Source organism: Rhamphochromis longiceps, linkage group LG2 (genome assembly GCF_057381845.1).
Source record: "Rhamphochromis longiceps isolate RC_006_pf linkage group LG2, R_longiceps_female_GT1.1, whole genome shotgun sequence".
Classification (NCBI taxonomy): Eukaryota; Metazoa; Chordata; class Actinopteri; order Cichliformes; family Cichlidae; genus Rhamphochromis; species Rhamphochromis longiceps.
The window spans coordinates 37,082,550-37,103,461 of NC_140558.1; the positions used below are offsets into that span (position 1 = coordinate 37,082,550).

A 20,912-nucleotide genomic window follows, 5' to 3' on the forward strand; every position below is an offset into this window, starting at 1 on the left:
AACCACTGTTTAATGGTCTGACCATTGATCAATGGCTGTGACCTGCAGTCAGCTGAGACTGCAGAAGTCACTCGGATGAGTGATGAAACGTTTCTCCCATTGAAAACGCTACATTCAGATGAACAGAATCAACCTTTTGGGGTTTACCTACCTGGATGACTGAGCATGCATCAAGACACAAATACATGACTAATTTTTTTTGAAATGCGAAGGATACATTTTGAAAGAGTAACATTTAAAAACAGCTAAAACCATTAAAAATCTGCTCATTTTTCTCATTTAATGACCATCAGATGATGAATAACATGAAACATGGCAAGAAAAACATATATAATTTCACCATTTTTTTTTCCACTCTCACTTTAGTCTGCTGTCATTACAAGGATGTCACCATCTGCAGCTCACAAGACAGACAGGCTTTACATGGACAGTGTTAATTAAGAAAAAACAGCATTCAAACATATCTACAGTTCCCTTCTGTTTAACAATCCTGCCATCAGCACATCAAGAACTCCAAGCTTATTGTAAAGACATCCAGTGGGCCAGGCTGGACCTTTAGAAGGGCCGGATCTATCCCCTTGTTTGACACCCCACATTTAAACTGTACAAATATAAACTCCAGCAATTTTTGACTTCCTACTGAAGCAAACAAGCATACGTCGTCACGTCGTCACGCAATAAAAAAATCCTCGTGAAGATTTAGTTCTCAGTTATATTTAAACCGAAAGTGTTGGGGGTTCTAAAGGTTGAGTTGCGTGTTTTTCTGCGCGTGGCCATCATAACTGATCACGGAAAGAAGAAAGAGAGGGGGTGGCGGATAATAAACCGGCGATTTAAGAGAAAGAAAATGTCGTTATTTGTTGAAATTAGACTTTAAAGTCAAGCACCTGCCGGACCAAAAAAGGTAAAATAAAAATAATATTAACAAAAATAAATAATAACAAAATAAATGCGAATAAATTATACATAAATTAAATATTTTAAATGAAATTTACCCATGATAAAATCACACATTTATGAAAGAAAGAAAATAAAAAGTGTAGGTATTTGTAGCTGAAACAAAAGCAGACTCTTGATTCCTTCACACTTAATTTTATCACATCATTAAATATTCACGCGTTTTCTTGTAATATTCTTGCACCTTGCTTAAACAATCAGTCATCTTAAAAGTCATCTTAAAAATCACCTGACGCTTAAAAAAGACAAATAAAATACTGCCACGCGTTTATTTTGAAGGGCACTGAGCACGCGCACGAATCAGCTGATCGCTCGCGAGTGAGCTTTTGATGTTTGCGTCGGCGACGTCTCTCATTTCAAAACGAAAGGGTTCGAGATCGTTTTGACAACCGCAATAAGAACAGAAGAAGGAGAAGAAGAGTCTGGTCGCTGCAGGTAAGGAATTAACCCGATCAAAGACCTCCCACAGCTGAGGGTCGCGTGAATGATGGTGTTACCTCACGGCTTTTGGGTGATGCAAACACGGACCAATTCTGGCTAATCTTCTTCGTGTGCGATTTTTAAACACTCTTTGTGACTTATTTTGATATATAAGTCTCTAAAAGTGCGAGCTTTTCTCTAACATTCGCTTCTTTGGCGTTTATTTCCACGAAAGAGGTTATGCAAATGTGCCAGTTTATTAGGAACATCAACAATCCTGCAGCTGTTTTTAAGAGGGGCGCTGTTCAGCTCAGGAAGGATCTAGCCCGGTTTGGTGTGCAAAAACATACAGATAGTTAAAGTGTTATTAGATTTATCGGTCTTTTACTTTCATTATGTATCACGTGGTGTGCTTAAATCTGATGTGTACTTTTATTTATTTATTTATCTTTAATCCCTACAGCTGAAAGTCGTCAGGAAGTCCAACAAATCGGAAGTTCGCAGACCAAAGACAGGCTGACATGGCCCCAACACTGGTTAGTAAAAGAATGTGATGGCATTTATAGCCTCAGAGCTGTTTATTACATCAAGCTGATTTCTATTTAAAGCGAGTCAGCGTGATCGGGTCAAATGTGCTGCAATTATTGAGAAACACACTCTTTTGGAAATTCAAACATTTTTCCCCTCTCTTCTAATCCAAGTATGACGAAAAGCCAGAGCCTGGGGATTTAATCGAGATCTTTCGTGGCTCTTACCAGCACTGGGCTGTGTACATTGGCGATGGCTTCGTTGTTCACTTGGCACCACCCTGTGAGTCCCTCCACACACACATATACACACACACTGTCTGGACTCCTTCCCCCAAACCCCATCACTGAAAACAAAAGGCAGCTTATCTGAGAGGCCACATGCAGATTCTGTGATGTGGGTTTTCAGGACAGAACACAATGTAAATTATTTGTTGGGGTACAGCCAACTCAAAACACAAACTCTTGCAATATTCAGCATGTAAACTGAGTGGGTTTTGTCCCCAGCTGAGGTCCCGGATGCCGGCTCCAGCAGCGTGATGTCTGTCATAACTGAGAAGGCATTGGTGAAGAAAGATGGGCTGTGGGACGTGGTGGGAACTGACGAGTGGAAAATCAGCAACAGTCTGGACAAGAAGTACGAGCCGCACTCGCCTGGTGTCATTGTGAGGGAGGCCCGCAGGCTGGTGGGCCAGGTGCTGCCGTACTGCGTCGTCAGGAGAAACTGCGAGCATTTTGTCAATGAGCTGCGCTACGGCAAGGCGGAGTCCCGGCAGGTAGGCCCAACCACGTCAATCCTTTGTGTCACTATAAAAACACGAAGTGAGACAAAGCACTGACACACAGGCGGTGGCGGAGGCTGGGCGGTGTAAGTTTCAAACAATAGAAATCTTCAGTGAAGAAGGAAAAAATAGCAGAAAAAGCCAGAACAAATTTACAGAAGAAATAGTTCATTTCTTAACCATGGAGAACCCATGGGGTCAGAGCCAACCCCACTGGTTTACTAGGGAAACCATGGGGTCAAATTTGACCCCATGGGTTCTCCAGGGTTAAAACAAACATGGGGATTAAAGATTCATTCATAGCTATAACTTTGAATCCTTTCATTCTTCTGTGACACCAGCTGGGAAATTATCTCTCATACCAAACATTGCTTGCTCCACCCCTCCTGTTTGCTCTGGAGGTTTGCCATCTTCTAAATGATGAATGGCTCAATCAGTTGCAATTAGCTGTAATTAAATATCAGTTAATTTATTTGTCTGTTAGGGATTCAAAGCAGGGTACAAGAGGCTTTCCAGCTTCATACAACACCGAAACATCAAAATGTCACCACATATTTAACAAGGTAAAGGATTATGTAAGAAACTAAAGAGTGAGGTAACAGTGGGAAGGGCTTTTAAAGGGCGGAATGATATCAGTGGAGTCAACGTGCTGCATACAGTGATAAGAGGAAACTTTTGGGGCCTGGGACATGGCAGGGCAGGTCTGTGTACGCTGATTTTACAACCTTTAGTTAATATTTAAATCTAAGCATCAGTGAGTAAACGTGTAAATTGTGAAATTGTATCTGATCCTGGAAACTAAACAGACAAAGCCTTCAAAGATTAGTTGAATTTGCTTAAAGTGCATTGAAGTCCACCCATTACCTTTTCTGAACAAGGCTCTGAGTCAAAATGAAACTTAACAGGCAGTGAAAGTGAAACTCTAAACTGCTCCCAGTGCAGGTGAAGCTCAGTAGGAGCGTCAGCTGCTCTTACTGAATCAAGTTCTGCATCCACTTGATTTCTCCTATTCCAAACTTTGTACATTAAGTATAAACACTGATGTGTTGTTTCAGGAATGCTTCTTTCAGACACTAAGAACAAATAAATGTCATGATCTTTTAATTAGAAGATGTTTTCACTGAAACCCAATCCGCCCAAAATCTTTTAAAAGTTCAAATCGTTATTTTTTTTTTTAAAAGTTGGGCAGTGTTGGGGATTTAAATTTTTTTTGCTACTTTATAAATTTCAACAAAAAAAATAAATCACGTTAGCTGCAATGATGTATGTTTTCCTTGCAGGTGTGTAAGGCAGGAGAGGTCGCCATGTATGCAGGCTTGGCTGCGGCTGCGGGTGTGGGTGTTTTAGCGCTGGCACGATGGTTGGGAGGAAGCAAAAACGAAAACAAGGAAACGCAGTGATGAACCTTCGTCCTCTTTTGTTTTGGGTCTGGATTAGCAGATCACCAGCAAAGCCTAACTGGCGCCTGCCATAATCAGTCGCAGATAAATAACACTGCCAAACTTGCATGCAGTTATGTGTGATTTAGCAGGAAATTGGGATCGGCTTCACCCCTATCTGTCCTTCATGTTGCTTTTTGTTTTGTTTTTTGGGGGGGGAAATGATGTAAGGTTGGCTAGTTTGTATTTTTGGGGTTGTTTAAAATTTGTACATACAGCACAAGTTTGACAGTTTTTCCTCAGAAGATGAAATATGTGGTTTTCATATCAATGAAATGACTCATGAGGGATGACGGTTGGAGGGTATTTATGATTATATAATATATGATAACTTTATAAACTCACAAATGGTTTTAAAGTAAATGGGTATAATCAAACATCGGGAGAGAAAATAGGAAGTGCTATAAGTGAATACTCAATATTAAGCTAATGAGTCTCTATGCTAGGTTATGTAGGATTTCTTAAAAAAAGAGCAAAAAACCTTACATGATCAACATGTTTCTACAGTTCACAGATATATCGTGTTACACTGTTCCTCTGATGTTTCACTGTTTGAACAAGTTTTAAATAAATGAATTGTTTGACTCAATGATAGCCTGGAATGTGTGTGTGATATAGCATTCTTGTCATTGGACCCTTAAATACAGCCTATTACATTAAAGTCTTTGCAAAGGCACCCTGCACCATTCTTGCACTTCCAATTCTGTTCATCCCTGAAACCAAATGAAGCTTTCACAAAGGAAAAGTCTATGATCTATGTCTAGGATAAACATCACTGCACAGCATTTGTAATTCCCACATCTGTACTAGTTCTTGACTGACTAACATCTTACCTTTCAGGGACACTTACAAGCTCTGCAAATTTTGAATATAGTGGAAAAGACCACGAAGAAAATGAAGCAGAGGTATTTTCTGAGAAAGAGACACTTTTTTTTGTGCTATTTTTCAGTTTTGCACAGAGAGGAAAATATGGTGGGGAGTGACGTGTGTGTGTGTGTGTGTGTGTGTGTGTGTGTGTGTGTTATTGTTGATTGTGACTCAAAAAAGCTTTGCCATCTATGGATAAACCAGTGAGAGCAGCAGCTCTACATAAAGACTTTAAGAATACACAAACTTTCTCATAAACCTGCAGCATTTCCTAAGCAAAAGAAGTGGAGATACAATATATTGGGCCTGTACACAGTAACTGAACCTGTCAGCATCGTCCACGTGCCCCACTATCTCACAGAAGTGCAGCTTTTGCCCCACATTTAAACTTGTTGGCATCTGGCCTCCCTATTTTGATCTAACAGATGTCTCTCACAATTATTTAGGTCTTGCTCTGCAGTCTAGTTTAACTAAAAATTTACCTGTGACAGGGATGTCACTCCACATGAAATCTGTAACAGACTCCCACCTGGCCCCATCAGAATCAGCTGATTTTTAAACTATAGCACTTTCCCCCCAGCACTTGTGAACAGGGCTAGATGCAGTTTAACCTCTATTAAAAATAGTGATATGACCCTTCAAAGTTTTCATCAAAATCCATCTTTTTATCTTTTATCACATAAATTTTCAGAAAACAAATAAAACATGCAGGGTAACAGTGCTTGCTTCTGCTACTCTATGTCACAGTTACTAAACTACTGAAACTGATATACATCATATTTATATGCAACACCATCCCCACCAGTGACAACATAGTCCAGCAATCAGTGTTTTCACATCATGCAGTAGTGTTAAACATCTATCTAGTCGTTCTTTTAATACACACGATCCCTCTATCTTACCGTGGGAGGCCTTTAATGATTAGCGATCGAGTTACTGCCAAGAGAAAAAAAAAACTGTTCTGAAGATGTTGGCTTTAGGTTTTGAAGCTTGTTTATAACAAATGTCACACAGCTATCTCCTACAGCTGTGAATTTACTGGGGGTTAGAAAACCATTGGAAATAACACATTAAATTATTAAATTCTGTGCTAAAGTCTTTATACATCAAGGGCAGGAAAGTAAAATTTTGCATACTGAAGTTATTGTATGCTTAAAAAAAATAAAAATAAAAATAAAAAAATCAGGTGATTCTGTGGGAGTCAGGTGGTAACCTTTCTCAGGTTTCACTCATTTCATATGAAATGACCCTTTTATACGAGCTAACAAAGAAAGCAGCAGGTGTTATCAGAACTCAGATTACAGATACAAACATACTCACTAACCTTCAAACACAGGAAGACAAGCATAGAAGAAGAAACTTTATTTAATACGTCAGAATAGCTCACATGCTACATGATTTGTTTTCTTAGTAAAACATCCGGATTTCTTTCGACTAATGCAGCGTAGTCCTCTTCATAACTGGACCCGAACAACCAAAACCCAGATTTTAGATCCAGTGGTGATGGGTTCGGATTGTGTCAACTGGCTCATCCATAAAACGTCTAGCTCGAAAGACCAAACCTAGAAATACCATATCTGACCCAGACAGGCCACACAGGCTCACGCTGTACGCTTTAATGCGTTCCAGGTCCGCTTCTCAAGTGTCAGTTTAAATGTGGAGTTATTGATCCCGTCAATTAATTAAAGGCACAAATAATAAAATCAAAAGTATAAAAAGGTTCTCCTTCACCTATACCAAACCATATATTGCCTAAAATGACTTGGTGGTAAACAAGTGATTCCAAAAGGTGATCATAAGCACTATAGACGATTTCACATAGCCTCCACCACAAGGCTACAAACTCACCTGATTTTGCCCTAAAACCACCGGATTTGCATCTTTCTATGTCCCAGCTCCTCCAAAGTGCATGTTTATCATTTAAAGATCTCTAAGCAGTCACCTGTGTTACCTGTCGGGTCACTTCTGTAAAATACAGTGTTGCATGTGCAAAGTAAATTCAGCACGTTTTTAATTTCTTGCCATGAAGCCTTTTGTTAGGCCACACAATACACAGTGCATGCATGAACTTATTCTTAGTCTGTAACTGAATTAAAACATTCGAAACCACAGTGTGTGTGTGTGTGTGTGTGTGTTCACATGTACTGAAAAACATTCAGCACAACAATACATGTGTGAAGAAAAATTCTATTACGTATATATATATATATTTGTGGGTTTTTTTCTTCTAAAAAAGTCATTTTTTTAAGACAGGATGCACCAGTTATGTACATATAGTTTACAAGAGCAACTGTGGGAGTCATGAATAAAAAATAATGAGGGGGACATCGTCTGAAACCTGCTCAGGCCTCTGCTGCAGGGGGTGCTGCTCTCCAGATTTCCTCTCCGTCTCCATCTTTTATCTGTGTCAGTTTTTTTTTTTTTAGAGGAACAAAGACAGAAAATCCCCAAACTAAAAGTCGTCCAGAGGAAAGGTTCTCCTCTGCCTTCTCCATTTTAGCGACTGTCAGTTTTCTTTAATGCTGCCACTTCTTTCTGGTCCTTAACTTGTGGAATGTGGAACCTAGATCTGCTGCTTTGTGCCACTCTGTTAGGTCCTCATCAGTCCAGCTTGCGCGCGCCCAGTTTGAGAGGACCTTTAGCAGCTTTTCGTTCCGCCCGTTTCGCCTCCAGTTCCTTCCTCCTCTCCTCGCGTTTCTTTTTGGACAGCTCTGCCTTGCTGAGACCTAAGTGAAAATAAAACCAGAATGTCAATGACATCGTAGCTCAGGAGGCACATGATCGATCACAATTCACATGCTACTGCCTGTAAAACAAAAAAATGTGACCTTGGCTCTGAGAGCAGTTTGACTAAAGACCTATCAGCTGATCATTGTGAGCAAATTTCACTAAAATCAGACTAATGATCTAGGAGGTGTCATTCTTATGAATTGTGAACAGACATATGATGGATTTTTCACTGGTCCTTTACTGAATAAGCTAAAAATAAAGGGGCAGCTCTGTGATTTATTACTGCAGGTCTATATTTTTAGAAGCCTCACAGGAAACGCTAAAAATGCCCGACTGAAAGGAGGTACGAACTGAGTGGAGTCTCTACAATCAGGCCAATCCAGGTTCTCATTTCTGATTAAGGTAACCTCGTTGTTGGACTTACCCTGGCTTCCATCTACCGACTCCCAGCTCTCCTCAGCTCCCCAGTCTCCTGTTGGCTCTGCGCCCCAGCCATCTCCAGACTATCGTTGAGAAAACAACACAAACATAATTCTCTGTTATTCAAACCTAATCAAGCCAATGTACAATTACTGAAGAAAAAAAAATCTAATTTAATTCTTTAAAAATAAATAAATAATATAATATTTAGTGATCTTGATCTCAATCGATAGATCTGTTAATGCCCTTTTCTTAAACAAAAGCGATTTTATTTTGAAGGTAAAAAAGAAGAAGAAAAAAGCCCACCGTGATGCTGAGGGCTGATCATGTGACTGCAGCTTTATGGTGTGCTCTGTTAAAATGCCATTTCAATGAAATCGGATAAAGTTTGGTGTTCCCTCTAATACACATGTAAGACTTTCAAGCTATAATCAAAAGTGCATTTAACACTCCGTTGTTTTTTTCTCTCAAATCTGAAAACCAACTTCTGTATTTTTGGCTCACTGCGCTCTCACCGTGGCAGCAGACATGCCGGCTGTGTTTCTCTGGGACACGCTGGCGAACAGATCATTTTGACTGGCGCCCTTTGTCGTGCTGTCCCAGTTGTACTCGCTGGCTAACCGCACACCTTCGGGCAGGGGCAGCGTTTTATTGGCCGAGCTTGTGTCGGTCTCCTCCTCCCCCCAGTCGTTCCCCCAGCCTTCCTCGCCTGCAGAGCTCTGACCCTGACCTTCTTTCTCGTTGGACCAGCTGTCATCGGCGTCCCAGCCTGAGCTCCAGTCGGAGCTCTGTTTTTTCACCACCATGGAGGTGGATGAGCGGCTCGCCTGCGTCACAGCGAAGAAAACTGAAATGAGTCCAACTGCAGCTGATTTTTCCACATCTACATACACCCCCCAGATGTGACCAATTATTTTTTTGTTTTTACAGTGGAGAATTTTTTTTTAAACATTTGTTTTCAATAACATATACAAGTATATATTACAGGTAAATGGGAACCTTTCAAGTCAGCACACTATACTAGGAGGATTAATAGTTTAATATGACTCACAGTAATCTAACAATATCAGCAGTGCTCACAGCATTAGAGGAAGTAGAATGAGCACAAAAGGAATGACTGTCAAATAACTGCATTGCTTAGCATCTTCCGTCTGACCTTCTTTTTGGATGAACTCATTCCTGACCAGTCGGTGTTCCAGTCATCGGGCTCAGTCTGAGCTTTCTCTGGCTCCTTTGAGGAAACGTGCAGTCAATTTATGTGATTTCAAATTATAATTATGTGAGACCATAATCTTCCATTTATGCACAATACATATCCTAACTATTTTCTCCCTACCTCCAAACTTCCCCAGTCCTCCTCCTCATCCCAGCGGTCTCCTACAGGCTCATCATTGTTGTCTCTTACTTCAAGAGTCTGTGATTGGTTGGCACGACTAGAGGCACCGTGGTGAGTCAGGGAGGCTTGTTGATTTTTGTCTTGAGAACCTGAGATTGAAAGAAACGTTTTAATGTGAGACACTGATTCAAGGCACTGATTTGTGTGGGAACACTTAATAAATTAAAGAATAGTAACTGGGATACAGAGGCCGTTATTCTGCTGCTACACACAGGTTTTAAACTGCTAAGCGGGGATCTGCTATAGCTTTTCATATTTATAACCATAAGTATACATGTTCATAGCCTGCATATAGCTTGTACACTCACTCACAGTTATAGCCTGTACATACTTATAGCTATAGTAAATTGATAACATAGTACCGTGTACATTGTAACACATTTATAATAGATCTATATTCTGTAATATATCTATATTTTTGCTAAAGCACTTCTGGATGGACGCAAACATCATTTTGTTGCCTTGTACTTGTGCAATGAATTCTATTCTATTCTGTGAGATCCACTGACTTGCCTGAAGTTACAGATCTATCAAAGCACAATGCAGGGACTCCAGCAACACCTAAAGGGAAGAGGAACAACTTTATTGACTGACCAAGGCATTTTGGCTTGTGGCCTCATCAGGGTCATCTGAAGGTCACAAGCTGAAACGCGTTGGTCAGTCAATAAAGTCTTAGATCTGTATTGACAGATGAAGGCTTTGTGTTGTAAAAGGAAGCTGACACCTCCCAGCACCAGCAGTCCCACTATTATAGACACATACACTTATTCCAGTGTTGAGATTCTTTAGATGATTCTATTTAGATTAAATATGCATGTTAGTGTATGTAAATCTTTTTTTTTTTTTTTTTAAAAAGGCAGGGTGCTGTGGTTCCACCTCACCTGTTGCGGCTGTTCCATCACTGGCACTAGGGGGAGTAGTGGGGCTGGTGGCATTAGCGGCAGGTCCGCCTCCCTCAGTGCCTGTACCCCCCTCCGTCCCTGGAGCATTGCGGATCAGCTTAGAAGTGAGCGAGCTCATGCCTGTCACAGCCCAGCCAGCCCAACTGGACGAGGCACCTGCAGGCTGAGCAGACGATGCTACGTCCTTTTCTGCAGGATACACAAAACAGAGTTGTTACGTTTAAGTTTTCATATAAAATGTGTCTATTAATTTGATTAAAGCCATCTGAGATAGTTACAGGATTATTTGTTTCTTTTTCTCAAACTCTATTCATGGTAAAGAAACAACTACACAGCATGGAGTTTCTAGTTTGAGGGAAGATTTCCAGTGCAGTTTATAGTTACATACCGATCTCAGCTAGCTTGCTGGGGTCTTCTGACACAGTCTCTAGTTTGGAAAGGAAACTCTTTATGGCTTTGAATGCCTGACACGGAGAAAGAGACAGGCAAAATTAGAGGTTCAGAACAAGCACCAAGACATGTAGACATCCCAGTTTCAGCAAATAGTCCCTTCTTGCACTAGTCGTTTGACAAATGTGACTGAATTAACAAAATCTAAAACCGTAAAACCATATTTGTATTTTAGCTTTGTGCACAATATTGTTTCAACTAATGTTATTTTTTTCTAAAGTCTATTTTTAATTTAATGTCATTTAACTGAAATGTTCTTGCACATTTTATTTTTAGTTAAATGCTGCAAGATTGATAACTCCACCACCACTGCTGGTACACAGCATCAACCGCTGGTTTGCATGCAAGTCTTCAAAACAGCTGTAAGATCGAGGATCAAAAAGACTACAAATAAATTTAAAACATTCTTGGCATAGTTACAGGTAAAACTAAGGAACACTACAAACCAACGCAAGAGTACAAGCTGTGAGAAACCATGAAACCACATATCTCCAGCAGTCGAATACCTGACTCGCTGAGTTTTTATAGTCATTATCTAGACTTTTGTTTCTGTAATTTCAGGTCATCACATTTTTTATCTTGTAAGCACAAAAGAGCACCTTTTTAAATTCATTTGTTTTATTTTGTCTTATTTTGAATTCCTGCTTGATTCTTGCTTTTTTGTTGCTATGATTAGCCATTTGTGAAAAGCCTCCGTGTGCAACTGATGTTTGTTAAAAAGAAATTGTTAAAATAATACATTTCAGTTCATTCTGGTTTTTTGTATTCAAAGTATAGAAAAAAAAAATACTGAATGGTTGATTTGAATGAGTATACCAGTGCAATTGTAGGCAACATATGGCCAAAAACAACATTTGTTTTTGAAGGTTATTTGAACATACTGCAATCATATATATACACATCTATCTATAGCTCTATCTATATATTGTGATATTCGATTTTCCTCACATCACCCAGCCCTACCTGATCCCTGACGCTCTTATCGGGGTCAACAGTAACAGCACACAGGGTGGGCAGGATACGGGCAGCAATCTCCGTTACACTGTAGTAGTTGTGTGTAGCCGCAAAGCCCAGCACGCCAGCAGAGCGCGACGCAGGGAACGGGTCCTTTGTGGCTCGAGAGAAGGCAGAAATCAGAACGCGCTGTCGAGTCTGTGAACAGCGAGACAATTAAATTCTTTACTGAGCACTGATCTCAGTCTTTCTGTTTTTTTGTTTGTTTGTTTTTTAAGTTTTACACAGTGATGCAGGTCTGCCTTACCCCAGCGTTGAGGTAGGAGGCGATTTTTCCCAGGCAGACGGTGGTGTTGCATCGGATTGGGCCTTGTTCGTCTCTAGCCTGGAGCCGGGCAAAGTGACGCATCAGTTCCTGGTTCAGGTTGGTCTCATTTAGCTTCGGAGCCAGCAGCAGCATAGACTGGGGGGGAGGGGGAAGAGAGCATATTTAGGATGCTATCTGTCATGTACTATATGTATGAGATAACGCCTGTTATATTGTGCTTGTGTTTAATTGTGAAAACTACCTTCACAGTCTGTTCCCTGATAGCAGGGTTTGTGTCTGTGAAGCCGTGAACAACATGAGGGAAAATCTGGGAATTCACTGCAGCCTCATTCAAATACTGAATGAACTGCTCCATCTGAGAAAGACAGAGACAGAGTTAGGGTGAGTAAAAGATAAATGGTTTTATTCTTTAATACTAGAGATGGCACGATACCACTTTTTTATGTCCGATACCGATATCATAAATTTGGATATCTGCCGATACCGATATGAATCAGATATAGTGTCTTTTAAATCAACAAAACTGTTTTTTTAAATATCTTGCTGCATTTTGTATAAGTTCATACTCAAGTTTAAAACAACAACTACACTAAAGCTATTCTGTTATACCTGTATGCAAAAAAAAAAAAGTTTCATAGTTCAGCAATACTGATCAATCTAATAAACTTAAACCTACACCATCCTCCCTATTCTGGTATTTTAAAGAGTACTTAGCGTAAATATTAAGCAACCTAACTAATAGGGTTCCAACTCCCAGCAACAACAAAAATAAATAAATAAAAAATAGGGAACCACCCCTCACGCTCCACCTCATGATGCTTAATCGACGTAATCAACCTTAATTTGATGCAGTGTGAAAAAAAATGCACAGAAATCAATTCTTTTTCAAGAAATATTAAATAGATTCAACATCTTTCTTCAACAAAATTGCAGACTGCACAGATGGTACCTTCCCAAAGGAAAAAGTACTATAGCTTACTAGGGTATATATATATTAGACTTAATAGTCACTATATACAGTAATGGACTTCTATTCATTTTACATCAAATTAAAACTTTGGGTGTCAGATAATTATTTATTAAAAGCTAGACATTTTAAATGAGAATAAGAAAGAAAAGTATGTCTTTGTGCCCTCTTTTCCCTGTTAATGCCCTATCGGCCCCCCTGGCTAAACTTTGCTAGATCCGCCCCTGCACAGTTACCAGCGTCAGCTACGTAGAAAAAGATCCTCGAGTAGAAAGTAATATTAAATAAATTCTAACAACAGCTTATCAAGCTTAAACGTGCTGCTGTTGTTCAGCCGCTGGTTTCCTCTTTCTGGTGCAAAGTGGGCCAAAAACAAACACGAGAGATGGACTCGCGACAGAAAAGCCGATCAGCTGATCGTTAAGCAGTTTCATGATTGAAGTAGCAGCAAGAAGAGGCAGTCGCTTGTTAAGCTTAACGCAGGAATGCTTTACATTCAGAGATGGACTTACACACTTGCTTTACTTCTCTCGGGATAACTTTGTCGGAGATGAAATGCCGGGTTGCTAGCGAAGCTCCAAATGCTATCCAGACCACCGACAGGTCCCGCATGCCACAGCCGCTCTATCACGTGATGCATACTGCTCCGAGTGCTAACGTTCTGAGGTGAGTTACGGCGTGTTGCAAGTTTTGTGAGGTGCTTTCGTGATATTTAATGGATCGGATTACACTTTTTATTTTTCTCCGATATCCGATCCAGTAATTTAGGTCAGTATCGGACCGATACCGATACGTAATATCGGATCGGTCCATCTCTATTTAATACAGAGATAAAAACAGCTGGACAGGCATGTGATTAAACAACTGTTTGTTATGTTTTACTGTTCTTTTAACCAATGTTTCTCTTTCCATGCTAGAAATAACATACCATAAAATTAAATATGAACTCTATATTAAAAACGTAAAATAAATAAGAACACCATCTCGGCAATATTCACCCTAATCACTGAAAAATCTCTGAAACTAGTCAATATTTAAAAAGAACAAAACTGTTTTGTGCAGAACTTGTTTTTAAAATCTTACACATAATTACCTCTGCAAGGAAACCAAAAGAATATTCCACACCTGCTGCAGAAGTCGTATCCTCATAGCTCGGTCTGTGGAGGAGAACATTTTCACAATGACAGGGATGATTTTCTGCTGGTACTCTTCTGCTGACAGAAATTTTCCCACCTAGAAAAACAGAGGAAGAGAGAGAGATGGAAGAAAAAGAAGTGCACAGATATAGCTACAATCATGTCATTTTTCAACTTGTCTCGAGAATGATTTTACTGATGATTATTGTCTGCTTCACTGTCTGTTTCTAATTAGGGTCTAAAGTCGCCTCGGGAGTTGGGATTTACCTTAAAGAGTGGTGTGAGGACGACAGCGCCTGCATTGCCAAACTCAAAAGCGGTGAGCAGCTGAGGCAGGACTTTGTGCTTACAGAAGTCTTCAGGGAAAGAATCGAGATTGTCACTCAGATCCTGGAAGAACTGCTGCTTCTCGGCTGGCTCCTTGATCTAGAAAGGATCGTTTTAAAGAGATCATCTAATTTCTGCAATAGATGATTGGACTAAAGCGAGGCATGGTGTCCAGATTAAACTTGTTTAGCCAAATGCCATCAATCTGTTTGGGATTTTGATTAATATCAACCTCTGTTTTAATACTTCATGCTGTGACTTGACTAGAATGTTTTTATTGTAGTTGTAACACAAACAAAAGTCTGTGTAAGACCTGAATCTCTTCCAGGAAAAGGTTGCTCTCCACAAAGCTGCTACTCAGGAATCCCCCTGGGGCTCTACAGTTCTGGAGAAACCGGGCAGGGTTTGGCCGAGTCCGGGGGTTGGCTCCAACCAGCTCACAGTAATGGGGAACCAGAACCTTGGGGATCTGTGGGAACAGAAAGAAAGAAAAAAAAAAAACAATAAACTTGACTTATACCTTTTTTTTTTTCTCATATGACAAAAAAAAATAAAAAAATATATCTTCAGCTGTCAGTGAGCCTATGAAGCAACAGCACTAAGACTAAAGCTCGCAACGAGAGATCACATTTCCTTCATAAGAGCTTCTCCTCGCAGGCCCCTTCATATTTTAAAGACCTCATTAACACACTATTCTGACAGAGCACTCAAAGCACACAGGATGCAGAGCCTTCAGCTATCAGGGCAGGGATAGCTCAGTAGGTAAAGTGGTCGCCCCATGATCGGAAGGTCGGCGGTTCGAATCCACTTAACGGCTACCCTGAGGTACCCCTGAGCAAGGTACCGTCCCTACACACTGCTCCCCGGGCGCCTGCTTAGTGGGCTGCCCACTGCTTCACTGAGTGAATGGGTCAAATGCAGAGAAAAACAAGTAATTTCCCCATGGGGATCAATAAAGTATCCATTATTATTATTATTATTATTATTATTATTATTATTATTATTATTATTATTATTATCAGGCCACTCTCTCATAGAACATGCTCTCTACTTTAGGATTCTTGAAAAATCTTAAAATTAGGGTTGGATCAGGTGACCCGGAACTATCGCTTATTTATGCCGCTATAGGCTCAGACTGTTAGAGAGCTTCCCATGATGCACTGAGCACTTCTCCACTCCAGTCATGTTTGCAAGCCATTAACTTTTGTTTCCTCTTTCCTGTGGTTTATCTTTCGTCCTGTTTTCACAGTTTTTTCTCCCTGGTGGCACCAAACGCGGGTTCATATTAGATCATCAGATTCTTGGGTTTCTCTCCAGTTGATCTTAACCATGACATATGTATTATTTAAGGGCCCTGCTATCCCACTATATGTTCAGTCTATTGTTGCTGATTCTTTACATAAGCAGAATCATGTAATTTCCTTTAAACAACAACCATCATAATCTAAATATTCCTAAAAGCTGCATTTTTCTTAAATAAGAGCATGCACTCCAAGGAGCAAGGACAATATTTAATCATAAGGTGTTTGGATAAACAGCAATTGAAGACACAAACCTTTCCCAGGGAACGGAGGGAAGAAGTACGTGGCAGCGGCCCGTTGAACACCTCCCAAATCAGGCAACCTAGTCGCCACACCTCTCCTGCCCTGTAACAAAAATACACACAGGTCAGTGCAAAAGGGTGCAGCCAAAGCGCATCAGGTAGTTTTTCTCTAAATGTCACACTCACCATTTCTCTCCACTGCTGTTAGACATCTCTGGTGGGTCATATTTCTCCATGTCTGGGTAAACTGCCTTTGGTGCAGGGAGCGAGACCCCACTTGGGTCTCCCTGCTCAGGGGCCACATGGTCGAGGGCTCCTAGCTTCCACTCTCCAGCTCGATCCACAAAAACAGCCCATATGCCCAGGTTGTTATGGAGCAGATGGCAGTCATTGATGAGAAAACTCAGAGCTTTCTGTAAGCAAACAGAGGAAGAGACGGTGAGAGACGACTAATAGAGGACAGATGCCACAAACAGCTCAACTCTCCTGTCCTTACCACTATCTGATGGAGTCCCCATGAGATCTCCAGTTCCCCAACACCACCCTTCTCTGCCCGTGCCTTCAGATGGGCTGCCAGGGGTGTAACCTGCTCAGTAACCAGGTAGAGGCTCTTCTCTGTCTGTAACAACCACACCAAGCTCATCAATCAACTAAGAAAGGAAAAAAATTAAAGCAAAACTATACTTCAAAACTATTCTATGTCACTGCATTAAACAGTAACTTGACATAGGAAAACAGCTTCTCCACAACAGTTTTTGCATTTATCTATCATATGCACAGCACATTTATACATCACAGCATTTTCCCATCAGATCTCTATTAAAAACATGCTATAAATTAATACTAAATTTACTGAATATTGGAGAGTTCAGATCACAGATATTTTAGAAGAAAAAGCGATTACCATTGCTTTGCTGGATATTTGATTATGCACCAGTTCTTCAACATGCTCTATTTTTATCTACTGACTGTTTTTCCTCTGCTTGATTGTATCATTTTCCAACCTTGCCATTGTGTACTTTCATTGCCAGGTGTCTTTGTGAAAGATGTTTTCTCTCAAGAGACTCCTTGCAGGGCTTGCAAAATCGCTAGCCCGACATCCCAGGGCTAGCGATTTTTCTAGTCGGGCTACCAAAATCTATCTCAGCCCTGCCCGTCGGGCTATCATAGGAAAATATATGTCAGTGCTTTTGCATTCTTTTGAAAATGTAGCATCAATGAGCCACTGTCAATATGTGACATATTGAAATCGCGTTAGAATTTGCTCTTGTTTTTTGCTTTCACTTTGCAATCACGCGAACGGTGTGTAGAGAGCGGCAGCACTGATTGGTGAGTGACGATTAATTGCGCACCAATTCCTCTGGCATCGTCTTATCACTCATTAGCTTACTATTCAGACATGACAAGTGAAATCTCCCGCAGCAAGCTTAAACATGTGAGAGGTTGATCGCGCAGAGAATCGCTGACCGTTATGCAGGTGTGTGTGTAAAAGCAGCAGGATTTAAGCCGGTATTTTAGTTCTGCTCAGCCAAATAAGACAGGTCAGGGTGAAGAAGGGGCAGCCAAAGAAAAGCCGATCACAAAATGGAAAAGTTATGAAAAATCAGACTATGAAGCAAAAAAAAAAAAAAAAAAAAAAAAAAAAAAAAAAGTGCAGCTTTTTTGGTTTCATGGACAAAAGAATTTCTGTGGCTGGAATATGACGAGCTAAATAACATGATGTTCTGCCAGGTGTGTTGTGAGTTTCATTCAATTTCTGAGTCAACAAGCGCCTTTGTTACTGGGACCAGTGATTTTAAGAAAGACCCCATTAGAACCTATGAGAAATGCAAGAAATGCATTATTGCTCAGTCTGCAGTATCTTTCCCAGAACAAACAGCAATTGCAAAAAAACATACTAAAAATAAACCAAGCACAAGAAGAAGTCCTGAAAAAGCTGTTTAAAACAGCGTACTATGTTGCAAAGAGTGAACTACCATTGGCAAAATTTAGCAGTCTTTGCAAACTTCAAATAGCAAATGTCCTAGAATCTTGGTTCCACTTGCCTCTTACCTGTGACTCCAGTGGAAATTTCAGATTCAGGATCTGACACAGACTGATTCATGTCCTACACAGTTCTTACAAGTTCATAGAAATTTCTGTTCAATGAGAACCAAGTATTTGAGTTGATGATTGTAATTTTTATACAGTTGTTGTGATTTGTATTTTAACAATTTTTTGATTAATTTTGTTTCCGTTACAATATTATACATTAAAGTATAATATTGTAACGGAAACAAAACATTAAAAAAAAAATTGCTTTTTTTTTTTTTTTTTTTTTTGTTAAATTTGGGCTACTTAAATTTATTTTGGGCTACCAAAAACTGAAGAGTGCCGAAGGGCTACCAGGGATTTAGAAATTTTGCGAGCCCTGCCCTGGTTAAATAAATGATTAGCTAATGCTGTATGGTTTGCTGGTCATATTCCTTGGATAGATTCTCCAGATGAAAGGGTAAAATCATATCCTTAGTTGAGCTAATAGTGAATAGTGTGTCAATTACACTCTCATTAAAAACCAAAGAGAAAGCTGTGTAATTGTCTGCTACTTCACTCACTATAACTACTATAAACCTACAGGAACCTATTCCCACTCACCTCTGTCTTAATGTTTAATATGCAGAGAAGAGCAGATGACAGAAATGAGACACAACTAATTATATGACAATTACAGCAAAACATGGAATCTCAGCTCTAAATATAAAGAAAAGTGTGTTTAAAGCAAAGTGGTTTCTGTTAAATTTAAGTCACAATAAAATACATACCTCCAACCCATCAACATAGGCCAGGATGTTAGGGTGACGCAGGGTCTTCATACGCTTGAAGGCAGCCTTGGCGAGCTGGGTCTGCTGCTCTGTGCCCTGAGCCACCTCGTATACAAACACAGACACTGGCTCTCCAGTGGTCTGAGGAGAAAGATTGGAGTAAGAGCAGCCAGTTATAATTACTCCATTGCTCTTAATTAAGCCAATATTTTGTGGTTGTAGTCCAAGTCTAAAATTTTACTCCAACTTGAGTATGCATGTTACTAACAGACATTACTACTTGCATGCCATTTAATTTTGTGTCTCTCCAGTATTTTCTGTTTTGCCCTGTTCTCTCTATACTCTACTTTATCCATTCTCTTCTCTTTTTCTTCAACTTTAACTGATCATGGCAGATTGCTGCCCCACCCTTAGCCTGGTTCTGCTGGACATTTCTTACTTCACACTACAGCCAAGTACAGCACACAGGGGATCATCTGACTGCTGGGTTTTTTCTCTAATATCATAGGGTCTTTACCTTACAGTGTAAAGCCCTTGAGGCCACTGTTGTTGTCATTTGGTGCTATACAAATAAAACTAAATTAATCTGAAGTGAAGCTATCCTCTTCAAACAGACTACTCCCATTTTCCTTCCATTGTAATATTTCACTGGTGTTATAAATTTACAGGTAATATTATCATAGCTATATTTAAGCAATTATAATAGGAAAAAAATCTACATTCACCCTACAATCAAAATTCCAGAAATTAGGGTAAATTATGTACTAGCTTGACTTACACCAACACTCCCATTTCATCGGACTGATGTGAACAGTATCGTGGCCTTACATCCGTGCTGTATTAAATATAGATATAAATGTAGCCATCGTGCAGAAAATATTACCAGTAAGAAGTAACTGTCAATACTGTATACAGAATTTTGAAAAGACATTTAATGTGACTGAGGATGACGAAAGTAGGAAGTTTGGGCTCGGCTGCCCGCGGTGAAGATGATGACACTGAGATTATAGCTTTCCGCTTCTCGGTGATAATAATGAAGCAGTGGGTTGTATGCAGTGCTGTCTGCAGTTAAGACGGAATCTTTCATTCCTGAAATAAAGCATTAACTTTAAAACAGCTCAAATAAGAGCCGTTACTCGGCTAAAACGGGTGACGTGGCGAGAAATACGTGTCTGCCTCTGGGGGTAAACAAAAACCCTGAGCTAGGCTAGTCAGCGACAATTATCAGACAGACAGACCAAGCAAAAGAAAAAAAAAGACTACCAAGACTGACTGACTGACTGAACGAATGAATGAATGAATGAAAAACACCCGAAAAACGCTAACAGAGCTGACATTTAATCTGAAGGCTAAATCAAGCTCTAAAGCTGACTTGTCAGCTTATTGGCAGGCCCCACAACCGATCGAGCTAACGCTGACTGCTAGTGCATCAGCAGCAGCGGGATGCCGCTTTTACCTTTCGCTTTCCCCGGTGTAGAGTCCATATTCCGGACTTTTCCTGGCTGTCTGGAAGAAGTTCATACGCAAAGTCTTTCACGGGATCCCTAGCGAAAAAGGACCACATCTCCCCTTAGCTCCGCACTTCATCAAACACACAGCGACAGGTGAACTACACAGTGCTAGCTAGCGACTGGCACGGATGTTAAATGCCTCCGCAGAAACGACTTTTCGGCCTATTAGTTCCACAAGAAGTTAAGCTTACTCAGGTTTTTGAGAAAAAAAAAATATATAAAAGACTTAATTTATTATATATAAATTCCCCTCACTCGTTCTCTCACCAAATTAAAGCCTCAAACTGAACTTTGGGTAGTAATAAAATAATGTCGATTAAAAAAACGTCACCTGTCCAAAAAACGGTTGCAATATGTGTAGCAAAATATAAATTCCGATGAATACTTCTCTATTACAGATTAAAACGTGCTTCACAAAGGCAATCAAACTAATTAAATCCTTAAAAAATATGAAG

At 40.1% G+C, this 20,912-nt stretch overlaps 2 protein-coding genes across 3 annotated transcripts; one reads left to right on the forward strand and one right to left on the reverse strand.

Moving 5' to 3' along the window:
* The first annotated feature begins 1,257 nt into the window (after positions 1–1,257).
* LOC146677819 (phospholipase A and acyltransferase 3-like) lies at positions 1,258–4,714 on the forward strand. Of its 2 annotated transcripts, none has more exons than XM_085426779.1 (5): positions 1,258–1,392; positions 1,841–1,913; positions 2,079–2,187; positions 2,412–2,680; positions 3,967–4,714. In XM_085426779.1, exons 2-5 carry the CDS (start codon positions 1,899–1,901, stop codon positions 4,084–4,086), a joined length of 513 nt encoding a protein of 170 aa, XP_085282905.1. In that variant the 5' UTR covers positions 1,258–1,392; positions 1,841–1,898; the 3' UTR covers positions 4,087–4,714. The 2 variants fall into 2 exon arrangements, with proteins under 2 accessions (XP_085282905.1, XP_085282910.1); XM_085426784.1 differs by lacking the exon at positions 1,258–1,392 and adding an exon at positions 1,541–1,711.
* Positions 4,715–6,339: 1,625 nt separating this feature from the next.
* scyl1 (SCY1-like, kinase-like 1) lies at positions 6,340–20,586 on the reverse strand. The gene is made up of 18 exons (XM_085426791.1): positions 20,403–20,586; positions 18,947–19,087; positions 16,642–16,764; positions 16,332–16,558; positions 16,158–16,248; positions 14,916–15,071; positions 14,543–14,701; positions 14,265–14,372; positions 12,414–12,527; positions 12,152–12,307; positions 11,854–12,042; positions 10,829–10,904; positions 10,420–10,629; positions 9,479–9,627; positions 9,299–9,373; positions 8,658–8,969; positions 8,147–8,225; positions 6,340–7,718 (listed from the first exon to the last, which is right to left on the reverse strand). Exons 1-18 carry the CDS (start codon positions 20,508–20,510, stop codon positions 7,594–7,596), a joined length of 2,598 nt encoding a protein of 865 aa, XP_085282917.1. The 5' UTR covers positions 20,511–20,586; the 3' UTR covers positions 6,340–7,593.
* Between the last annotated feature and the right edge of the window lie 326 nt (positions 20,587–20,912).

What these genes read in the sequence shown, in the direction of transcription:
- LOC146677819 (XM_085426779.1), top strand. An exon ending in TGTTCACTTGGCACCACCCT is followed by an intron (nt 2,188 to 2,411) that starts GTGAGTCCCTCC and finishes TTTTGTCCCCAG; the next exon opens with CTGAGGTCCCGGATGCCGGC. An exon ending in GCAAGGCGGAGTCCCGGCAG is followed by an intron (nt 2,681 to 3,966) that starts GTAGGCCCAACC and finishes TTTTCCTTGCAG; the next exon opens with GTGTGTAAGGCAGGAGAGGT.
- scyl1 (XM_085426791.1), bottom strand. Translation starts at nt 20,510, where the DNA reads ATGTGGTCCTTTTTCGCTAGGGATCCCGTGAAAGACTTTGCGTATGAA. An exon ending in CCTATGTTGATGGGTTGGAG is followed by an intron (nt 16,765 to 18,946) that starts GTATGTATTTTA and finishes TGGTTGTTACAG; the next exon opens with ACAGAGAAGAGCCTCTACCT. An exon ending in CCCTCCGTTCCCTGGGAAAG is followed by an intron (nt 15,072 to 16,157) that starts GTTTGTGTCTTC and finishes CTGTTCCCACAG; the next exon opens with ATCCCCAAGGTTCTGGTTCC.